Source organism: Artemia sp. Qi Xiang Cuo, chromosome 20, assembly GCF_049724085.1.
Source record: "Artemia sp. Qi Xiang Cuo chromosome 20, ASM4972408v1, whole genome shotgun sequence".
Lineage (NCBI taxonomy): Eukaryota > Metazoa > Arthropoda > Branchiopoda > Anostraca > Artemiidae > Artemia > Artemia sp. Qi Xiang Cuo.
Genome location: NC_142813.1, coordinates 54,245,541 through 54,269,932, shown reverse-complemented (window position 1 = coordinate 54,269,932; position 24,392 = coordinate 54,245,541). Strand labels below are relative to the sequence as shown.

The 24,392-nt window shown below is 36.0% G+C and overlaps 1 protein-coding gene across 1 annotated transcript; it reads right to left on the bottom strand.

Annotated features, from left to right (window-relative positions):
* Positions 1 to 21,007, bottom strand: LOC148940371 (uncharacterized). Its single transcript, XM_089106150.1, has 3 exons — positions 20,954 to 21,007; positions 18,464 to 18,850; positions 1 to 2,530 (listed from the first exon to the last, which is right to left on the bottom strand). The coding sequence occupies exons 1-3, from the start codon at positions 21,005 to 21,007 to the stop codon at positions 2,084 to 2,086; spliced, it is 888 nt and encodes a 295-aa protein (XP_088962276.1). The 3' UTR covers positions 1 to 2,083.
* Positions 21,008 to 24,392: the final 3,385 nt, after the last annotated feature.

The window sequence follows — 24,392 nt, the reverse complement described above, 5'->3', positions numbered from 1 at the left end:
TTGTAAAAATTCCTGGAGAAAAGGTTTGAAAAAAGCTTCTTTCGCTTGTGCATTTTTTTTTTTAATGATATAATTTTTTTTACTTTCCATAAATATTAGGTGGTCCAGGGGATTCCCACTCTCTTCCTCCGCTCTTGCGCAGATAGGGCTGCCAAAAGAGAGTAGGGCCCGTGCTTAGAAGCAGCCAAGGATTCTAGCTTATTTTTTGGGGTTTTGTTCCTCCCAAATATATTGTCTTTCTCCGTAAAGAAATGCCTACATACATGTTTTATAGCCAGGGGCGTCGTTTGGGGGCTTGCAACTGGGGTCAGTTACCCTCCCCCAAATAATGCGGAGAAATAATAGTATACATCCCATGCCCTTTGACTATCAAGATATGGACCCCTCTCCCCCCCCAAAAAAAAATGCTGGAGATTCGCCCCTGCTTATAGAGATGTAAGTGGAATTCCTCTCTGGGCCCCAGGAATGGCACTATTTCCAAGATCTCCCCCATGTTTACTTCTATTTGTTCTGTGATCCACCTCAATTGGAGGGTTTTCATTAACCCTCCTCTCCCGAAAAAATCCTGCATAAATGACTGAATCACATTATCTACTAAGATAACTGAAGATTACAGGTGAAGATTCTTATAATATAATGTCAACTCCAGAAGGAGAAATTTAATCAACTATCGGTGAATATTCTAATTCTATTGACAGTTTTGAGAGAGTTTTTGGGTTTTCTTTCCTATTAGAGCCATATCGGCAAATTAATCCAGTTCCATATATTAAACAGTTTAAAAGTTATAGTCCCCTTAAAGAAATTTTTGGGTAGTTTACACTACATATGTGTGCTTTGTTTTCTCTTTTAGTATGCTGTTACAGTTTTGTTGTCCTCGGATTCTCTGTTATTGTTTTATTTCTCTGCATAAAAAAGCAAACAAATTTAATCAACCCAGATTCTTCGAATTCACAACACCCAGCGAAATGATAGCCTCCTTAGTTGCGCTTAGTTAATTCCAGAGAGTTGTTTTTTCAGAGAGTAAATTAACATTTATCAAAATTAAATTAATACTGACCCCAAGAGAAAATGTATCTTATTTAACAATTCTACGAATATTATAAAAACAAAAAGACAAAAAACTACACATATACATTTCAGAACCCAAGTTTCATAAAGGCAAGGCCCTTCCCGAGCTTTGCTGGGACGAGCCTTAGCCCCTTAACCTCCCTGCACTCTACGCCTTTATATATATAGTTCAATTGATCTACTTTTTAGAAATAGATACTCCGAGAGATTGAACGATATAATTAATAATATCAAGGTTTCCGATATAGCACGACAATTAAGTAAACGTTGTTAAACGTTATTGTAAAATGCATAGTAGAAATAAGGGATGTGGATAATCTTAATTCAGTAAACTTCAAATTTTTAAAGTACAGGCGAGATGTATGTTTGTAGCAACGATAATGCGAAACAGCACGTTGCCTTTTCATCGTAGAAATAAGAAAAGACGAACTCTGGGAGTAGTGATTTTGTAAACAGTGTATAAGGCTAAAGCATTCAGAAATCGGATGTTTGGGGCACATGATCAACACGTATCGTCAGCAAATGATTTTCAAGAAAGATATAAGAGTAAAAATAAAAATTCTTTTTTACAGAATTGCATACTTCCCCAACAACTCAGCAACAAAACTTCAAAATTGTTAATCATTATCTATTTCTTCTGTTTTTCATCTTTTGCTAATGACAGATATTAAAAATTTGGCCTTGGTCGTACATTTTTTAAACTTTATTATTTTATAAACTGTCTAAGAAAGCTTCATTCTCTAGATCATCCTTTCTTATTTACATATGTAGGAAAAATAACATTATCACATCAACGTCCAAAACTGCAGGGTTAATACAAGAAAAGGGCAAGATTTCATTTAACAGTTTCGATCACCTTCTTTTCCTCAATATGCAGAGCCTAGTTTTTTCACACTATTTAGCAATACAACACTGTTTGGTGGAAGGCTTTTAAAAGAGAAGAATAAATACCCTCTACGAAATAACGAAGAACTCTATTTCGGAAACCTCTAGAAAAAAGAACAAAAGAACTATATTATCTAGCGTTGGCGGAAAGTAGACTTTCTATAGAAAATGAGGTTGACTTTTTCTCATTTTTTGTTTCATTCTCAGATTTAGCCTCTTCTGATCTTGCACTAGAGGAAATTCTGTCAAAACTTAAGTTATCAGCGAAATCACTCGCACTACTTAGAGCTCTATCATCAAATTCAACACCATTGCCATCACGTGTTCTTAATTCATATTCACTGCGCAGCGTTGCAATATCTACGTGAATACCCTTAGCAGCTAATTTTTTCTGCTGCTTTTCAAGTCCTTTCAAAAGTTTTCGTTCTCTCCGGTCTTTCTCTTTTCGTTCTAACTCGTCAGGGGGAATAGGATCTCCAGAGCAACTCTGGGGATGTGCATTGTGAGCAGGTCGTCCTGGACCTTTTTTCGTGTGCTCCTTCTTCCTCCATTTCGCTCTTCTATTCTGGAACCACACCTGAAATTAGTAAATTGTTTTTAGTACCTTTATATTTGGTGTATCGTTATCGTCTTATGGGAAAAGATTTTGCTTACTGCTATTTATGTTTTATTTTTATGTATATATTTTGCTCTTTTTGCTGGTTTAAAATTTCACACAAACGAACCATTCAAGCTTTGCGTTTTTTTGGCAGCTCAGAATTAAATTTAGCAACAATCGGTAAATACAATAGCAGTTAAGAAAGGTTGAATTATTTGGCTTCCCTTTCTGACATACGCTTAAGGAATAGTGTTTTACGAAAATACGTCACAAAAACAAACAAGTGGAGGTAAAGAATAGTTCTTAATACGGAAGTACAGGATAGTCATCTCTGTAGTTTTCTTTTGTGCTATCCACTTTGGTTTATCATTGGCGGCAGTACCTACCCAATGACTAAAGATGAAGGAAAAATAAATATCACTAAAATTGAAAATAGTGAGAGATCTGGTTTTGGTTTGAAGTCTTGGCCCTTCTGTATTGGAATTCGCTTTCTGTGAGTGTTAGGGTGGCTGAGCACAAGGAGTTTAAAAATATATTAAAAGAGTATTGCTTGGGGAAATAGTTTTTTGTTGTTGTCTCTTTTTTTGGGGGGGGGTATGATTGCGTTGTAGGGCTAGAGGGAGGAGTAGGTGGATGGGGTGGCTGTAGTTGTATGTGATGATTGTTGTTGCCCTGGAGGTATGTGGTAGAAGGTGATTGTTTTTTTTAATTAATACACTAATTTAAGATGTTTCTGGGAATGTTAATGCGGGCAATTGCTACGCATTAGCAAAAATCAATTTCATTTTTCCCTAGCGTAGTGATTTATGTTTGCAATGGTTTATATTTTTTTCATTATGTTAAATAAAAGTAAAAAAAGTGAAAAAGTAACTAAATAGAAGCGTAATTTATGGTTTTCTCCTTTTATTAGAGAGAGGGGACAAAACCAAAGGATTCAAGGGGCCTACCAAGATGGAAAGCACTCGATTTTGAGAAAATCTGATTAAAAAAAATAATATAGCTATTTCATATTAGTAGCGATAAACGCATGTTTTATCTTTGGGCTCTCTAAGTAAATTGGGATATGATTATCGTACGTTAATCTCTAATTTCCTAGCTGGTCAAAATATATGAATGAATGAAGGATTTTATTCAGTGATTGAACCCGTACAGAGTATTTCACTATCTAATCTACAAAATATAGCATAAAATGTCAAAAACTGAGAATCACAAGCAAAATACTAAACACAACACAGAAATAAGGAAAAGAAAAACAATAAATTGACAACAATTATTAGCAATTAATAATAATTAAATGAAGGAAAAAAAAAATCTATACAATATCTAGTCTCTTTGTTCGGTTCAAGTATTCCAAAACGGCATACCGAGCCTCTTTGATGAACCAGATAACATTTATATTAAAATTATTAGAGGAAGAAAAACCTTGTAATTTACATTGCATTTCAGTTCTTTCATTTTCAAAAAATTTACACTCAAACAGATAATGATATAAAGTCTCCTCGTCACCACAATCACAATTGGAACAATCGCTTTTATTAATTCTACATTATGCTTGAAATATTTTTGAGCTTGTGTGCCTCCTATAGACTTTCCTCTATACGAATATACACTGTTCTATTAAAACATATTTTGATCAAAGTAATTCATACAATTTTTGCAGTATAGTTACACGCGTAAAATTTGCGTAATGTTTATTCTTGGCGTGGTTTATAGACCATAATGGGCAAGGCTAAGTCCGTCAGACTTAGCTGGAGTTGATCTTTAGAAAGTAAGTATTTCATGTCCCTTTTGAATCTAATCGATCAGTCTAAGAACAAAAAAGAAACAGAAGAAGAAGAAGTTTCTTCTCGAATCACAATCTTAATAAGAAAAGGAGGCTCTTGTTTTTGCATTGAGCGTACCCTTACATAGTTGAAACTTAGTATTTTCTCATTTGTTTGTGAAATTCCTGATTAGATTTGGGGAAATGTTTCACCAAGTTATCTAATCAATGCCTTATTTTTTGATTAAATAGAAATATAATTAGTTTTGGCTATGTAGGGGTACGCTGTAATTGCAACTTTGCTTAGGCACTCTCTTTTGCTGCTTAAAAAGGGCACTAGAACTTTCAATTTGCGTTTGAATTCCGTCTCCCAACGTTTTAGTACCACCACACCGGTTAGAGCCGATCACTGCTACTGAAAAAAAAAGTATAGCAAAGACATCCATTTCCATTGGAGCAAAGACACATCCGCTCCCTTGAAAAATTCGAATTTCCGTACTTTTTCAGAAAAAGGCTTGAAACATTTGCTATTTGGTCCTCCAATGTACTAAGTCTGATGGTGTAATTTTCCTCAAAACTGCCCCCTTCTTAGGAGTGTTTTCCCCTTATTTTGAAATTATTCAGATTGTGCTAACCTAATAATTTCTTATGGGTAACATTAAAGTTGCTGAATTTTATATGGAATTATCATAAAAATCGGATTTCTTGAATTTTGTATTTTTTATCGTAATTTCGTTTTTCAGAATTTTTGTTTCTATTGACAAAGACTTCTCTTAACTACTGTTCATTACGATGGATGGTTTTACCTAACCTTCTATTTTTAAAGCGTCTATGCTCTACATGTTTCCTAGAAATCGGTTTCCATAGCGGGCATTCCCGCTTCGCAGCTGTTGGACATAAATCGCAAAATTCAAATTATATTAGATATGAACCTCCACACCTAGTAGCTTTTTAGGACGGAGCCTCAGGGAGATTCTTTTCAGTGCATGTCGATAAACTTATTTTAAACATGAACCAGTTTTCTTTTAATTTCAAAACCAAGATTGATGTTTAAGCTATGGCAAAAAAAACGCAATAATTAAAATCATCAAATTAAAACGATATTTTTAGCGACGAATAGCATTAACTTGACAAGTTTTGGTACATAGCCAAAGCAAATATTTCATCACTCTATTTAGATTATTAAACAGACTGTATTTTTTTGGAGGGGGTGGGACTAATAAACGTACAAAATGGTCAAATTGAAGCTGAAATATAGGAAATTGTGTAGAAGTCAAATAAACATTATTTTGAAGGCGTCCTTGCACTGTGCGTTCGATTCCGAGTAAATAATATGCAGACTATTTTTTAATAGATATATCTGAACCATTCAGAAGCTAAGACAATTACCCCCCCCCTCCCTCCCTCACAGACAGTTTTTGAGATTTAGAATCGGAGTAGCCTACTTCCTCGACTGTTAAGATCACATCCGTAAATATAACAGCTATTAGCTAAGAGTTTAGATAACAAAAAGCTCTCCTGATTTGTAGGATAAATTGTGCTCGTTTTGAGCTCGAATGCCATGACACAAGTAATTTTTGCATGTTTTAAGGTGAGGCGACACCTTAAAAATCAATCTGTGAGTCATAGCGTCGGCTGACCGTCTCAAAGACAAGCGGTCCATGAGCGAATATTCCAGGGGAGCTAGCTGTCATCAATAGCTGTCGAGAATTTCTGGTTTGACTGTGAAATTTGACTGAAAAGACAGTGAAATTCTATTTCCCTTTTTTGCAAAAATCAATCTGCGAGTCTTAGCGTCGGCTGACCGTCTCAAAGACAAAGGGTTAATTAGCCAATATTCCCAGGGAACTAGCTGTCATCGAAAGCTGTCGAGAATTTCTGGTTTGACTGTGAAATTTGACTGAAAAGACAGTGAAATTTTATTTCCTTTTTTTGGCAAGTTTCTAAAAAAAGCTGGATGACACCTCAGAGAACTCCTGACGTGGCCAAATTACTCAAATGATAATTCTTTTGCATTGTTTTTAGCGTTTTGTCCGAGCAGGTACGCTAAAACACTTTTAGGAACTGCCCTTTTCTGTACTTTAAAAAGAAATTATAAATTAATTCTAATTTAATCTAATTTAATTAAAATTCTAAGTTAATAGAAAAAACTAAATTCATACGTATTGATAATATATTTAAGTTCCGCTATAACTAATTATCTCTATCTCCGGAAAAAACGAGGGAGCTAAGTAGTTTTTGTTTTTAGTTCTCAGTTTCATAATAGTTTTCAATCATTTTTTAGGATCTCTTATCCAAGCTCTGCCAATTAGGCCTATGGTACGCCCGCCTAATCAATTATAAATAGTTTGCTTACACAAACTAAAAGTTTATAATGGATGAGAGTGGGCGATTCTTTAAGATATCGAATGACCTTAAGTTGCAACATCGCTCTTTACTTGCATGACAAAAATTTGTTGGGTAAAAAAAAGACTAGCTGAATGCACTTTTGTTAATTCGGGAGGCTGTTGAGATAGGTGAATGAAACCTCTAAAATGAATCTAAATCCCTAACTGTATCTTATCCAAAGTATCTTACGATCCTACTTGTGAAAATTAAATAAAAAAAACAAGTTTTTTAAACTGAAAGTAAGGAGCGACATTAAAACTTAAAACGAACAGAAATTATTCCGTATATGAAAGGGGCTGTCCCCTCCTCAACGCCTCGCTCTTTACGCTAAAGTTTTTTATTGTTTTAAAAAATAAAGTTGTGAGACAGAGTCAAACTTTAGCGTAAAGAGCGAGGCGTTGAGGAGGGGACAGCCCCTTTCATATACGGAATAATTTCTGTTCGTTTTAAGTTTTAATGTCGCTCCTTACTTTCAGTTTAAAAAACTTGTTTTTTTATTTAATTTCTGATCGTTTTTTAGTTAATGCAGCTTTTATTTGCATAAAAATTTTACTTTTCTTTTGCTAAATGAATGTCTTTACAAATTAACTTACGTAACTAACTTCTATATTCGTATATTTTTCTTCTGGCAAAAATTCAAAGTTGCAGATTTTTGCAGATATGAGCTTGAAACCTATGTAATAGGGTTTTCTGATACGCTGAATCGGACGTTGTGATTTTCATTAAAATTCTTCCACTTGTAGGGGATGTTTCCCCCTCTTTAAAAAATCGAGTAAATTTCCTCAGGCTTGTTGCCTTTGATGAGTAATACTAAACTTAATAAAATTTATATATTTAGAATCAGCATTATAAACACATTCTTTTGATACATTTATTGACATCAAAATTCCGTTTTTAAAAGTTTCGATTACTATTGAGCCGTATCGCTTGTTTTTTTATTGTTTTTTTTATTACGTATATGTTATTACGTATATGAGGGGGTTCTGCCCTTAGTCAATACCAAGCTCTTTACGTTAAAAGTTAAAAAAAAATTTTATTCACAAACCTCTGAATCACAAAGGCCGTTTAATTAGACTAGATAGCTCTTTTGAAAGCACTAAAAAAAAACTGTAGCTTAAAGAGCGAGGTATTGACTTGGAGGAGAACCCCCTCACATACGTTATAATTTCTGTTCGTTTTAAGTTCTAATATTCCTTCTTACATTTCAGTTGAAAAAACTTGGTTTTTTTTTATTTAATTTCTGATCGTTTTTTAAATAATGCTTGGAAATCCGGCGCCCCCTTCATAGAAATGTCCCTTACCCCAAAGAAACATCCTCCACGGAAATATTCTCCAGAGTAACTCCCTCCTCTAGCCCCCCTCCAGAAAAAATCCTTCCTGAAAATGGTTGTATACTTCCCAATAACCAATAAATAATGCTGGCAAGTCCGGCGCCCCCTTCATGGCGATTTCCCTTCCCCCATGAAACCCTTCCTTCATAAAAAGATCCTCCAACATAACCCCCGACCCACCCTTCCCTCCCACTCCCAGAAAAAAAACCTCCTGAAAATTTCTGTATACTTCCCAATAACCAATACTATATGTTAACATTGGGTAAAGTTCATATCTATTAGCCCTCCCTCGGGGTACTTTGGGGGATCAAATCATCCCAAAAGAAATTTTTATCATATTTTCGACCATGCTGAACAAAATGGCTCTCTAAAAATTTTTATCGGGTGACTTTGGGAAAAAAATAAGCGTGGGAGGGGGCCATGTTACCCTCCATTTTTTTGGGTCACTTAAAGAGGGCACTATAACTTTTAATTTCCGTTCCAATGGGTCCTTCCAAGATATTCTAGGACTAATTGGTCGATAAGAACACCCCTGGGAAAAAAAAAAAAAAAAAAAAAACAAACAAACAAATAAACACCCATCCGTGATCTTTCTGCTGGCAAAAAATGCAAAAATCCACATTTTTGTAGATAGGAGCTTGAAACCTCTACAGTAGGGTTCTCTGAGACGCTGAATATGATGGTGTGATTTTCATTAAGATTCTAGAACTTTTAGGGGGTCTTTCCCCCTTTTTTCGAAAATCAGCCAAATTTTCTCAGGCGCTTAACTTTTGATGGGTTGCACTAAACTTGATGAAAGTTATATATTTGAAATCAGCATTGAAATCTGATTCTTTTGATATATCTATTGGCATCAAAAACCCGTTTTCTAGAGTTTCGGTTACCATTGAGCCGGGTCGCTCCTTACTTACAGTTCGTTACCACGAACTGTTTGATTATAACACTGCTTTTTTGTACAAGCACGCATTATTGTTTTTGTATTTAAATTATCAGTACAGCCGAGAATTGGTAGGTTGCTAGAGAAACTTTTGCCTGTTTTTCATCAAGGCTCCAAAAAAACTCTTATATAAACTATCTTTAAAGATATTTTTTGTAAATACCATTATTAATGTTCCAAGTATCAGTTGTTTCCTGCACAACTGAGCAGCGAGCACACAACTTCACAACTCAGTGAGCTTCACAGCTCATCTTGAAAATTTTCTTAGTACGGTAAGTAACAGTATTATCTAACATCACTGACAATCCTTTTCATATAAGCAAGATTTTCATCTTGGCATCGATTAAATCCGATTTCGGATTATCCAAATTCAACCAAACGATGCAAAAAAATACATTCAAAATATATTCAATGTATATATTAAATATATGGTGTCCGGTATTTACCCCCCCCCCCGTTGATTACCCCCCTATCCGAAAAATACCGGGTTTTTTTGTTGTTTTTTTAGTTAACAAAATTTCTAGATAGCTCACTATTCGTCTGTAATTTTTTGTGGCTATATACCTAAAAAGAATTATTTTCTGCCTTCAAACTGTCCAAATACGTTACTCCCCCGGTAAATACCCCCCTCCCCTGGAAAATGTCTCCCCCCCCTCCGTGAAAAAGAAGGCTTTCTAAATTTGAGATTTTTTTAGTTTTATTTTTTTAATTTCCGTAGGGGAAAAGAGTTTTGGTACTTGTGTATTTTTGGCAACTCACTCAGGCTTACGCTATGTAAAACTCGAGGACAAACAGGTTTCTTCGTTAGTTTTTTTCAGCTTAGTGCAAGACAAGACAAAGACAAGTGACAGAATATATGGGAAATATATAATTTGGGCTATATATTTGCACATAAGGGGGGGGGGGGGTAAAGTATTTGGACAGTTTGAAGTCAGAAAACAATTCTTACTAGGTATGGCCACTCAAAAATTAAAGAAGAATAGCGAGGTATCTGGAAATTTTGTTACCTAAAAAAAAAAAAAAAAAAAAAAAAAAAATCCCAGTATAAAGTAAATGAAATATTTCAATTAAGTGTTTTTTCCAAGTGTTAAGTTTTTTTTTCAATGACTGTTTTTGTTTTTCCAAGTATTAAGTACTATTATTAGGTTAATGTAGTGTTTCCTCTAAGTGTTTTATGATGATCGCTGATCAAAGGTTATGTTATTTGTGCCTTTCATTTATGTTATTATACTATGTTCATGGCCGTATATTTGGCTTTAAAATACGCTTCTCTATCTATCTATCTAATATGCAGAATAATTGTACCAAAAACATTTTGCATGCAGACCCGCTATACTTTACCCCCCTCCCCTCCTAATATGCAAATTTATAAATTTATAATTTTATTTCTAAATTTATTTCTAAAGTAACGAAGAAACTAACGAAAAAACTGGCGTGTTCTTGAATTTTACACAGCGTAAACTTGAGTGAGTGGCGCATAATACACAAGTGTCAAAACTCCTTCCCCTTAAGAAAGTAAAAAAAAAAACTCAAATTTTGAAAGCCTTATTTTTCACGGGAGGGGGGGGGGTAAACGCCTAGAAGCTGATATAAGAAAAAGTTAGCAACCCTATTAACATAAATAAATATGGCTATAACAGCGTTCACTATATTTTGGTCTAAGGATTGTATTAAACTTCTACAGTAGACCCAGGGCTTCCAGTATCCCCGAATTTTTCGGGGATTTCCCCGAAAATCTATGTGTCTCCCCGAAAAAAAACTTGGTTCCCCGAATCCCCGAAATTTTCCCGAAAAGCCCTCAACCACGGTTTGACCCCTAGTGACTATCCCTAGCAAACATTACTTTACATACCATGATTTTTCACTACTCTCTTATTCGTTAATTTTCGTCTCCTGTGTTACTTTGCATAAAAACCAGACCGATAGAATTTAATTATAGACGGTTCATTATATGTTCTCAAAAGTATTACTTTCTTTTATTTAGATTCAAGCATTTCGAATCCAGTATTCCAAATGCTATAAGATTCTTACATGTACATCATTCGTGGTCAAGCAATCTTGACAAAATTAGCCAAGAATTTTACTTGAAGTTGTTTAACGGAACGCTCAGTTAGAATTGTTTAGAAAGCCGAATCATAAGTTTAAATTTGGTTTTGTTTTGTTAGTTTCGGTTTTGGACATACTCTATTAATGTTTAATGCTTAATGATTGAAGGCATAATATATTGAAGGAATTGATCTTTTTGCCGGGAATTCTTACCATTTAAATTTTTCTTTCATTCGGTGTGTAAAGTTTAAGTTCTTTTCTTTTTTATCTGAGATTTATATTTATCATATCACCCTTTATCCTCAAACGTATCACGAACAGTTGGTTAATAATGCCAAATAATATTAGTGCAAAGTAAGAGAATAAGTAATTTTTATATGATTTGTAGCCTACAGCTATCATCTCCAGGCATTAGATGGGCTGATATAGAAATGAGACTGCAATAAGTATTATATTTGGAACATGGATGGTCACAGGGTTGGTGAGAGGGTTGGGGGTCAATCGGTGACTATAAAGTAATTATGAGGTTACCAAAAGAAAGGAAAGCATAGTAGAAACAAACAATGAAAAAAAATGTATTTTCCGAGGGGTATTTTCCGCAGGGGGGTGGGTATTTTCCGAAGGATTTTTGCGGGGATATTTTCCGCGGGGAATATTTTCCGAGGGGGAGCATTTTCTGGGGGAATATTTTTTGTGAAAGGAGGGGGGGGGGTTATTTTCCGTTTTTTCCGTGGGGGGATTAATTTTTTTTTTTTGGGGTGGGGGGGTAAACACCTAAGACCTTAGAAGTAGTATGAAAAACCAATAATGTGTCAATTGTCGTCAAAATTTCATTTTTAGTTTAAGTTTACTTGTTTAGTTCTTGTTTGTTTTAAATTTTAATATTACCCCATACTTATAGGTTGCATTTTTTCTGTTTAATTTACTTATCTAGAAGCCGCAAACAATATTTGTTTTTTTTTACAATTTTGAAGTTTTTGTCACAATATCAGCAATAAGAGTTTTCAGCTATGGGTTCCAATCCCAGGATCTGGCTCTAAAACCTATTTTTTAAAAGGCTTGATTTTCTACGCGGACTACTGGAGCCTGAAAACGAAGCTAAAACAATTTTGGCTCCCAAATTTTTGCAACGAAATTCCATTTTTTTTTTCTGAAAAATCCCCGAATCTTGAAGACTTGCCCCCGAATTCTTAAGATTTGTCCCCGAATTTTTAAGACTTGTTCCCGAATTTCAATATTCAAGAGTGGAAGCCCTAACTCAGAGTCCCAATTTAGAGAAACCGGCGTTAACTGGATCTCAATTGGTACTCTTCAAAAATTAAATATTCTGAGTTAAATGTTTTTTATTACTTCAAGAAAACTCTTCAAGAAAATTTATGACAGAGCTTTATTATATTATTTACACAGATTCATACATTTTTAATTAAATTATTAGTTGGAAAATTTAAACAAAAAGCAATTTTATTGTTTGACATATATTTATAAAATGTTTTTCAAAATACATTTACCAAAAATATAACTTAAAAATAGACTTTAAACGCATTAGTCACATATACTGAAAATATAAACGCTGAAAGGAGATATTGGAATGTTGATCAAGAATCTTCCATGCTAATTAAAACAAAAATTCGTCAATTGATCTACTGCACAGCTGAAAGGAATAGCTGTAAAAAGAAAACAAGAGTTGATAAAAATGCTGAATAATCGTTAAAGGAGGGGTATTTACGGTTCAAATATAAACTAATATTGGTCCACTCCATTAACCTTAACCTGACTTCATAGTTGGGAAGGGGGATAATTCTGCTTACAACATTTTTTTTTTTTTTTTTGAAGTTTCTTCTTTTTTTTTAGGGCTAAAGAGAGCAAATATGAACAGAAAGTTTACTTCAAATTTTCTTTAAGGTCTACATTAAGTCTCCCACTCTTGTTATCACCCCAACCCCAGTGTTGGGTAAAATGCCTTTAAAAAGCGTTTAAAAAGATTAAAACTCGAATCTAAGGAAAGAGCAAAGATTATAAAAGAAATAAAGAAAAATATTAGAAAGACCGCAGTAAAAAGATTGAAAAAAAATTGTATTATTCGCTGGTTTTTTAAACTAAACAACTCCCAACATGAAGGCCGTAATAGACTAAATACTTTTCAGTCCACCTTGGAATGATTTTCGGTACATATTCCTATGTTTAAGGCAAATAAGTTGTGTTAATTGTGAAGGGGGGAATAATCCAGCATAGGTTTTTTGTATCCCCCCTCTAAATTTCGAAAATCATTTTTTAGTATCTACAACGAAAAATGTTTTTTCTCAGTAACTTCAATGAAAAAATTTTTCACCCCTCCTGTATTTCGAGAAATATACTTTTTTCCTCTCCAACATTTCCGCGATTGACAAAACAGGCTGGAAAAAGACCTTAAGACCTGTATCCCTAAAATGTAGAAAATAAAGCCATAGGGGAACATGAGGTGGAACGGGGTAAGGGGCGGAACGGGGTAAGTGATTTTTAGATGGCAAAAAAGGTACTGCGCCCAGCGGCAATAGCCACAATTACTCCAGCTCGGTATAGCTGAACTGTGGCATCCATGTTGGTTTGGTTTCTTTTCGTTTGATGTGTGAACCTGTTGTCGTCTAGTTATTTGCTGTTGGATTGCAACTTTTATTGATTTTGTAATCAAGGTAAAGTTAACACGCTTCTTTGCATTACATCTGTAGCTATTCATGCTTGTAATACGTTCAATGGGCTTTGTTTTAGTCACCTTATTGTTTCTTTACTTGAAGTTTTTGCGTGGCCATAACCTCCAAACAATAAGCATAACCTCCAATAAACATAACCTCCAAATAACCTCCCTGTGTTCCTAGGGTGGGGCTGAATGGGGAAGTACCCCATTCCGCCCCGCACTATTTTAATCTGACCAGTCGTTAAAATCGGGTCAGTATCTTTTCTTAATTTATTTTCAGATGGTCCGTGTGTATAAGAGAAAGACAAACAGACAATCCTGGTCTATTGAGGCGATGAACAATGCTATTGTGGCTGCCTGAATGCTTCTAATGAGTTTGACGTTCCCCAAACTACTCTTGAAAGATATGTTAAGAAAAAAATGGAAAATCCTGAGTATCTGATTGATAAAACTGCAGAGAAATTTCAAACCGTTTTTACCCAAGAACAGGAACTTGTGACGTACTTAAAAACTAGGGAGTCGCGGTTATTTGGTCTGACAATGAAGGACTTACGTACCTTAGCTTACCAATTAGCTCAAAGAAATGGCATAGCTTATATATTTCAAAATGAAATAGCTGGTCAAGACTGGGTCAACAGATTTTTTAAGAGAAATCCTACTCTATTTATTCGTGAACCAGAGTCAACATCTGGTGCAAGAGCTATGGGATTTAATAGAGTGGCGGTGGATAGTTTTTTCGCTACTCACTCCATTGGTAAATAAGCACAAACTTACAGCGTCGCATATTTTTAATTGTGATGAAACTGGTGTTTCAGTGAACCCTAAGAACCCTTCAAAAACCATTGCTTGTAAGGGTAAACGACAAGTTGGTGCAATAGCTTCTACAGAAATGGGGACACCGTAACTTGCCTTATTTGCATGTCTCCAAGTGGATCCATGCCCCCGATGTTAGTTTTTCCGAGGAAGAAACTGCAGAAGGAGTTTGAGCTAGGACTACCTCCAGGGAGTTGGGCTGAGGTTCACAGCACTGGATGGATGACCGCTGAGCTATTCTTAGTATGGTTTAAAAAATTGTCGTATTTTCTAAGGCATCAAAGGACTTTCCGGTTCTCCTCATATTAGACTGAATGTTTATATTGTTGTGAGTGTTACTCAAGGTCAACTGGGGATTGGATTGCCTGTTCCATATATAAGAAATAGGCTCACAATTCCTGTGCAGGAATTGACAGCGAGGACGATGAAGCTATCCTTGTATGTGAATTTTGTAATCCAGAATGAGATTAATGTCATGAAAGAATATGTTTAAACTAGTTTTGTTGGCTTAAGCAAAATGGAAAAAAGCCAAATTATAGTTTTATTTTTATTAGTCAGATTAATTAATTAATTAAATTAATCATAATCAGATTAATTCGATGAAAGAATATGTTTAAAATTGAGTTGCTCCCTTAATCAAAATAAATAAAAAGCCAAATAACAGTTTTACTTAGTTAAATAAACTGTTTTAACTACCACCCTGTTCTGCCCCGGATACGGGGCAGAACAGGGTATTTGACATATTTTTATATTTTAATTAAATAAATAATGATTGTGTTCACTTCTTACAATATGAGTGTGAAACGTTGTTTACAACAATACAAGATACTTTTATGAAATTTTGTAGCCTTTTATATTGACTCCTTCTATTTAATAAAAAATATTTTAAAGATAGTACCCCGTTCCACCTCGTGCTCCCCTATAGGTTTTTATTGGATGGCGATATGTAATACAACTTAACATAACCCATCCCCAATCCTAAATTTACCAGGGCATAAGTTTCCTTGTCCCTTTGAAACTGTGCACACCCTTACTACTCATCTAACGCCCCTCCTACGACCCTTTACCCCAAAAACTATCGAATCAAAATTTCGAAAAAGCTATTCTGTCTCGCATAATGGAAAGGTCAAATAACCATGCCTTTGGAGATGGCTTCACCCCCCCCCCACCCCCGGGAAGGGGCTGTAAGTCATAAAATTTGTCCAATGTTTACATATATTATTTATTATTAAGATACCAACTTCAATTCAATTCAAACTTTTTATTTCCTCTGAATACGAAGAGTAAAATTTAAAAAAAAAAAAAAAACTACTAATCAACAGGCCATAAAATTCTTTTAAACTATATAACAACAAGTACACAAAGGCCTTCAATCAAACTTACCATACAAATTAACGCTTCATTCAATAAATAATAAATTAATACTTAAATTAACACTTCACAAATTAACACTTCATTCTATAATTAATAAATAAAAGAAAAGAAAGAAAAATAAAATAAAATAAAATTAATTAAGCTCTATATAAATTATGCGAAAAAAGAGGTAATTTGGAAAAAAAAATTTCTTTTGCTTTTTCTCCAAAACGTCAACAGGGTTTTCTGTTTTATATGTATTCATTAAACAAGTATTTGATTCAGATTTAGAAAAGCGGCAAAGGAACTTAGCAAAATTTAAAAATGTGGTTTTTACATGCGCAATATTACTAATTCTAAAAAACGGGAGAAGCGATGAAAAAACTAAAATCTGAGGCAAAGCGACTGTATTATATACTCGAGCCAGTGATTTCTGAGAAACAAGATCGCGAAGACAAATTACTGCCCCGAAACTAGACGCTATTCTACTTTTAACTGTTTTAGAAATAGAAGCACGGCAAAGAGCTAAAGTTGGTTCATAAGGCACACCAAGATCAAACAGTTCGTGGTAACGAACTGTAGGTAAGGAGCGACCCGGCTCAATGGTAATCGAAACCCTAAAAAACGGAAAAAAGACGGGAAGAATCAGTCGTAAATGCTTTATTAACCCCGACTTTTAAACTATGAACAATTTCAAGGTAAAATAGATCAATATCAATTTGATCAACATCCTTAGGATAATTTACAATTATTTTACCTAAAAGAGCATCAGATTCTTCATGATATTTGCACATTTTTTCCCAATCCCAGATCATTTTATTTACAATTTGACTAGAACGATGGACAATTTTAAAAGATGGAATTTGAATATTTAAATGAAAAGAAAGGTAAAAATGGTCACTAATAAGCATATCCAATCCAACATGAACAGGCTGTGACAATAACGCTGCTTTGGAAACAAGCATATGGTCTAGATTAGAGCAAGAACCAGAATTATGGACATACGTAAAATCCGCATCTTTTGAAACTTTAGTAAAAACCGAAAACAAAGATAAAAGAGCGGAGGAGCGGACATCAGAGATAGCAATGATGCAGTTAAAATCCCCGCAAATAAGCCACTGGAAATCTGACGGAGCTTTCGCCAGAAATCGCGATAATTCTAAACAAGTTCAAGTTCTTTTAATTTCTCATTAAATCACTACAAGACAAAATAACACTTGTAAAATTTGAATCAAAGGAAAAGAAAATATTTACAGAGGGTGCCTACACAGTGAGTTATACTCGAAAACAGGCACCCTAAAAAAAAATAATAATAACAAATGATGGAAAGAAATAATAATACATTAGATATACTCGGAAGAAAAATGAGACACCACACTGAACCCAAAGCCCACGCCTCAAATCATTATGATACCACATAATTAAAAATTTATCAACAATAGCACCGGCCTACATGATTTCAAATAAATAAATAATTATTTATTTATTTATTTAAATAATTATCAATTTTATGCAAAATTCAAATCACAATCCGAATCAATAGTATTATAATTTGTTGGTAAATAACACGAGAAAACGATAATACCTGGTATTCGAACAGCAACAAAAATAACGATTAACGGCAAACACTGAAACTGGAATATTATCTCGAATAAAAATACAAACGCCTCCAGATGGGCGTTCAGCTGTAGGTGTAGCTGGAGATATAAAACACCTAAACTGCTGCGACAGGCTTGAAAGAAGACTAGTAGAGTGGTCCAGATGGTGATGCTCTTGCAGACACAAAATATCCAGATCGCGCAGCATAGACTGCAATACATGTTGTTTATCACCAAATCCATTCAGATTCAGAAATATAATCTTTGCACTAATCATTTTTTTTATTCTTTGCAACTTTTTCGGTTAATCGTTTGCAGCGAAAGCTAAATCCAGTATGCTCATGAGATCCACAATGGAAGCAACAAGGTTCATTCTAGCAAGGGTTGTTTCTAGAATGAGAGTGTTCACTACCAAGACACTTGAGACAACGTTCCACGCTAGAGCAGCCCGAAGATATATGCTCTAGCGACCCGCATTTGTAGCACATTTGCGGTAAAAACTTATACTCAGTAAGCCGAAAATGTTCGTAGCCAATGTGAATCCCATGACACAAATAATGAGACTTAGCCGTATCCAAACGGAAGTATGCACGATATGATTTCGAAACACCGATGTGCTGTATCTCTTCAATACGTTGGTTAGAAGCACACACACTCTCTGGATCGATCGGGAAGTCCACTCTTGATAATAAACCGACAATTCTCGATTTCCGAACCCCAGTTTTTCCGACCTTATTATTCAAACAGGCTTTCAAGTTTTCGGCGTCTTGTCTTTTCATATTAATGACCCATTTCGGTTGCTGGGATCCTGATTCCTTAGAAAGTCAAATCCGCACTATACCATCAGCTCCATCCAACGATTTCAGAAAAGCTTCATGCTTTAAGGGATCATCACAATCTGGTGGTGGTGAATCTACTACAAGACCCACTGTTTCTGACTCGCTATTCAGCGGAGGCCAAGATTTATCATTAAGTTTTTGTTTACTTATACAGCTCAAAACCTCGCTCTGTACTCGGTCACAGCGCTCTTTCACCAAAACAGGAGTTTCCGCTACCTTACTTGTGACGTAATCAAGTTTATCAATAATGCTAAAAAGATGCCGGTCCCAGGTTTGAATGGCACGGCTAAAGTGAGCATTTTGATCCGTATCTATCGTAGGTATCGCATCACTTGCAGTCATAACGAATTTCAGATTTGGCAAGCGAGGGGTTGCATCCTCAGAAATAAGGATGTCTAAAATATCCTTTGACAGGCTTTGCTTAGCAGAAGGGCCGCGACATGCGAGGAGTTTATGCGTGGGATTCACTAGAGATGTTTGGAGGCTTCTAGCTTGATCAAGATGATCAGTGGAATAGAAGTTTGCACACGCAGATATACAGGAGGCCGACGAAATTCCTAACTGTAGACAGTGCCGGAAAAAGCTTTAAACTGGTGAATAAAAAAGAGTCTTTGAAGGAGGCAGGATCTGTGGGGAAGCAGGTTTATCAGCAAATTTCTCGCAGCAGTTAGAGCACTGATATATTATAATACTGTCTTTCTCAATGCTCTGAAGAATTTCACAGCGGTTATGGCAGAGGTGACCACAACCCCCAGCATATTTGTTGCAAATAACTGTTCCTCTGGTTGCGAGACTGAGGCTCTCATTGCAAACTTTGCTTCCTGTATTGTACAACTTTTAAGAAGCCACGGCAGCAATTTATTAATTAATAGTGATAGCATATAAATATCGACTTGGTACTATGTGCCAAGGAAATGCAAGGGGGTTACCCCAAGCCACTACCCCACCTTCGCCTGAGTAAAACTATTACAAGATAAAATCTCTGCCTACGGAAGGTGTTCTCCTCGGTGATCTTATATCCAAAAAAAATAGTTCATAAACGCTCACAATCTATCACCGCGGATCGCGCCAAAATTCATTTCATTTCACATAGCACCCTCCTTCCTGCAATTTAATTTACTGTAATTTATTTCAAACTTAATCCTTATTCCAAACTAAGTCACTGGGGAATTTTTTTGGAATGGGTATTTTAAATGGGGAGAACTTTTAGTTGGGAGGGAAGTTTCCGGTGATGATACTTCAATGAAAATTTTACACGGGGAAATTACACAGAAATTCTGTACGAAATTCTTTTTACTTGTCTTACTTTCTCTTTGGCGACTCAATTTTGTATGTCAAGATGTTCCAGAGAAATTATCTGGGGGGAATTCACGAATAATTTGGAATTGTCAGGGGGATCTTTCGTGGGAGGGGGATTTTCCATGATAGTATTTCTCCAAGGAAAATTTTAAGCGGTAGAAACTTTCCATAGTGGAGGGGGGGGGATTTAAAAGAAAAATTTTGCAAATGGGAGGAGGATCTCCGGTATGATTTGAAAAATAATAAGAAATTTAATGAAAACAAAACTTTTTTTCAATTATAAGTAGGCTAAAGGAAATTTTTCAGATGCAATTGAAATTTTCTGGAGGGGGGGGGGATTTTCAATGAGTATGGAATTGTTCGGGGATGTATTCCAGGAGGAGGGGGACTTTAAGCGGGAGGAACTCTGCATGGAGGAGCTCTTGAGGGAAGGTTGATTTTCTATAGAGGAGAGGGGTCAGATTTATCTGTATTATTTGTCAAACGATCAGAAATTAAGTTTAAAGAAAACCAGTTAGGTCAACAGAAAATAAGAAGCAATATTAAAACCTAAGATAATCTGAATTTTTTGTATATGAGGGTAATTACCTCTCCTCTATTTCTCGCCCTTTACGCTAAAATTTGACTTTTGGCTCCAATCCTTTAAAAATGACTCCTGAAATACAAAAGGTCGTTTAAGTGGAATAAGAAACTTTTTTAAAGTACTCAAAACTTTAGTGCAAAGATTAAGGTATTCAAAAGCAAGCAGCCCCCCTCAGAGACGGAACAATTTCTGTTCTTTTTTATTTTTAATGATGCTTCTTATGTTTAGTTTAAAAGCAAGTTTTTTTTTTTTAATTGGACTAAGCATCAAGCATTAATTAGAAATAGGCAAAAAAAAACTGACAAAATAAGAAACAACTTTGCAATAGCATACTACTACTACAAATGACTCAATGCAGCATCAATCCAACAGCACCACCTGAGGCTAACATGGCTAAACACGTTCCTCCTTCATCCCAATCTATTTATAATCTCCCTCTTAACACCCTCCGAAAATTTTCAATTTCCCTTAAATCCTATCTCACGACCTCCTCCCAGCCAATTTAGGGTCGACCTGCTATTCGCTTGGCCCTAGTTGGCTGGTCCAAAAGGAGGACCTTTGGTATTCTGTCATCTTTCATTCGCAGGACGCGTCCGAGAAATTTCAACCTTTCTCTTATTACAGCTCTAAAAGACGGGATCGAACCTCGTATTTTGTACAGCTTACTATTTGAAATATGGTCAGTCATACGAGTACCCAAAAATATCCGTAGAAAATTCCATTGGCAAATATATAATAAATCCTCCTCCGTCTTTCAGAGCGCCCACATTTCAGAACCATACTTGACCACAACCATCACCTGAGCTTCCAATATTCGAATCTTGGCTCACAAACATATCTTCCTATTCTTCCAAACATTTTTCAACTATGGAAAAGTGTGGGTCTTGTTTAGTCTACTTTTTGCATCTCCACTGCATCCACCACCTTTACTAACTACACTACTACTACTGCTACTGCAGCATCAAACTACATTAGCTTTTGCTTTACTGGTTTAACCCTACAGAGGCAATTGTTGTAAAAAAACAACACTGTACTTTTCGAGCTTGGACTGCCATCTAGCAGTAAAAAAATACTGCTTTTATCAACATCTTTCGATGGGGCTGAAAGATGGCAGTCGATTGATACCTTCGGGGGGCTGCTGTTTGACATGTGGCCTAAAAAGTGAGTCACCACACCAAGGGATAAGAAAAACGAATGAAAAGGTTGGCAATTTCTAAGCTAGAAACTGGAAACAAAACGAAAAGGTGGGAGATTCCTTGCATGTCATATGCGCATAAAATATCTACCGTTTAGAATTACTGTAGTTGAAATTCACGAAATGTGCAAGAATTTGGATCAGTAGCAAGATAAACTTCCTCCTGTTGTAAAAATACAACATCGGACGATCGTGGCTCAAAATTCTGAAACGAATAACTAATTTTTGTTTTCTTTTTAGATGGCGGAATCTTACGACAGACTAAGAAAACGAGCTCAAAATCGCCGAATTGACGCAGAAGAGGCGGCCAAGTATATTTTTGACATTCGAGAAGACATGTTGTCTTATTGGTCCGACGATGATGATGACAATGATCCAGACTTCCTGTCTCCAGAAGATCTTATCGATGATCCTGATGCAGACTTGTTGCCTCTACTGGACAATCTCCACTTCTTCTTGGAACAGGATGACGTGGAGGCTAAAACTGAACCCAGTGACGATGACTCGGGGGAAACTCCACCCTCCAGTCAGCAACAGCAACCGGTAATAACAAGTACTGGAAAATAAAAGAAGAAATCGAAAGTCCAAGAAAAATTCGACTGGAGAAAAGCAGAGATAGAAAATGTTGATCTGTCTTGGAAAGGAGAGCCACGCCAAGTTTCGGGCATCTTGGAGACTCCACTGAAATACTTCCAAAAATTCTTTAACGATGAACTTCTTGAGCTGATAGTTGAACGAAGTAACGTCTTTGCAATTCAAACTGAGGGATGCAACCTCTGCCTCACTGTCGAACAGCTAAAAGTTTTCATTAGCATTATTCTACTATTGGGAGGGATAAAAGTTCCCTATTATCGATTGCACTGGGAAGCAGCCACCAGATACCCTCAAATTGCCGACAAGATGGGCCGACAAAGGTTTGACAAGATCAAACGTTTTCTTCATTTCAACGACAACAATAAAGCTAAGAAACCTGGAGAACAAGGATTTGACAAGCTATACAAGATTCGACCCGTCCTGAGTCATATCCGTTCCAAGTTTCTTGAAGTCAGCCCCGAAGAACACCATTCAATTGACGAGCAAATGATTCCTTTCAAGGGGCGAAGCAACTTGAGACAATATCTACCAAAAAAGCCGACGAGGTGGGGAATAAAAGTGTTTACAAGAGCCGGTGTGTCAGGTTTTGTATATGATTTTGAAGTTTACCAAGGGAAGGGCACTCTTGTTGAAGATGACTTAGAGCCAGTCTATGGCTCTGTATGCCGCGTCTATGGCAACATAGTGCCAGTCTATGGCAACAGAGTCCACCGAACCCGTAAAGGCCGACACAAAAACCTTAGTAGTCATTTAAGTTGTAATTTAAGTCAGTTATATATAATCCTGAATATATGCAACACTGCATCGACCCTGCCACCGAACCCGTAAAACCGACACAAGGACCTTAGAAGTCATTTAAGTCAGTTATATAATCCTGAATATATGCAATACTGCAGCGACCCTGCCACCGAACCCGTAAAGGCCGACACAAAAACCTTAGTAGTCATTTAAGTTGCAATTTAAGTCAGTTATATATAATCCTGAATATATGCGTCACTGCAGCGACACTGCCACCGAACCCGTAAACACCGACACAAGGACCTTAGTAGTCTTTTAAGTTGTCATTTAAGTCAGTTATATATAATCCTAAATATATGCGAAACTGCAGTGACCGTGCCACCAAACCCATAAAGACAGACACAATGACCTTAGTAGTCATTTAAGTTGTCATTTAAGTCAGTTATATATAATCCTGAATATATGCAACACTGCAGCGACCCTGCCACCAAACCCGTAAAACCGCCGCAAGGACCTTAGAAGTCATTTAAGTCAGTTATATAATCCTGAATATATGCAATACTGCAGCGACCCTGCCACAGAACCCGTAAAGGCCGACACAAAAACCTTATTAGTCATTTAAGTTGTAATTTAAGTCAGTTAGGCCCCTGCGTGGAACCAAGAGTCACGATTTGCACATTTGATTGAGTTAGAAGTAACTCGTAGTCTGCATTCTGGACAGTATTGTTTTTGTTTTGCCATTTGGACAAAGGTCCTGAATGTAGCTTATTCAGGATTATATATAACTGACTTAAATTACAACTTAAATGACTACTAAGGTCCTTGTTTCAGTCTTTACGGGTTTGGTGTCAGGGTCGCTGCAGTGTTGCATATATTCAGCATTATATATAACTGACTTAAATTACAACTTAAATGACTACTAAGGTCCTTGTGTCGGTCTTTACGGGCTCGGTGTCAGGGTCGCTGTAGTGTTGCATATATTCAGGATTATATATAACTGACTTAAATGACAACTTAAATGACTGCTAAGGTCCTTGTGTCTGTCTTTATGGGTTGGGTGGCACGGTCACTGCAGTTTCGCATATATTTAGGATTATATATAACTGACTTTAAAGACTACTAAGGTCCTTGTGTCGGTGTTTACGGGTTCGGTGTCAGGGTCGCTGCAGTGTTGCAAATATTCAGGATTATATATAAATGACTTAAATTGCAACTTAAATGACTACTAATGTTTTTGTGTCGGTCTTTACGGGTTCGGTGGCAGGGTTGCTTCAGTGTTGCATATATTCAGGATTATATAACTGACTTAAAAGACTGCTAAGGTCATTTCGTTGGTTTTACGGTTTCGGTGGCAATGTCGATACAGTGTTGTATATATTCAGGATTATATAACTGACTTAAATGACTGCTAAGGTCCTTGTGTCGGTCTTTACGGGTTCAGTGGCAGGGTTGTTGCAATGTTGCAAATATTCAGGATTATGTATAAATGACTTAAATGTCTACTTAAATGACTACTAAGGTCCTTGTGTCGGTCTTTACGGGCTCGATGGCAGGGTCGATGCAGTGTTACATATTTTCAAGATTATATATAAATGACTTAAATTTCAAGTTAAATGATTACTAATGTCCTTTTGTTGGTCTTTACGGGCTCGGCTTCAGGGTTACTGTAGTGATGCATATAATCAGGATTATAA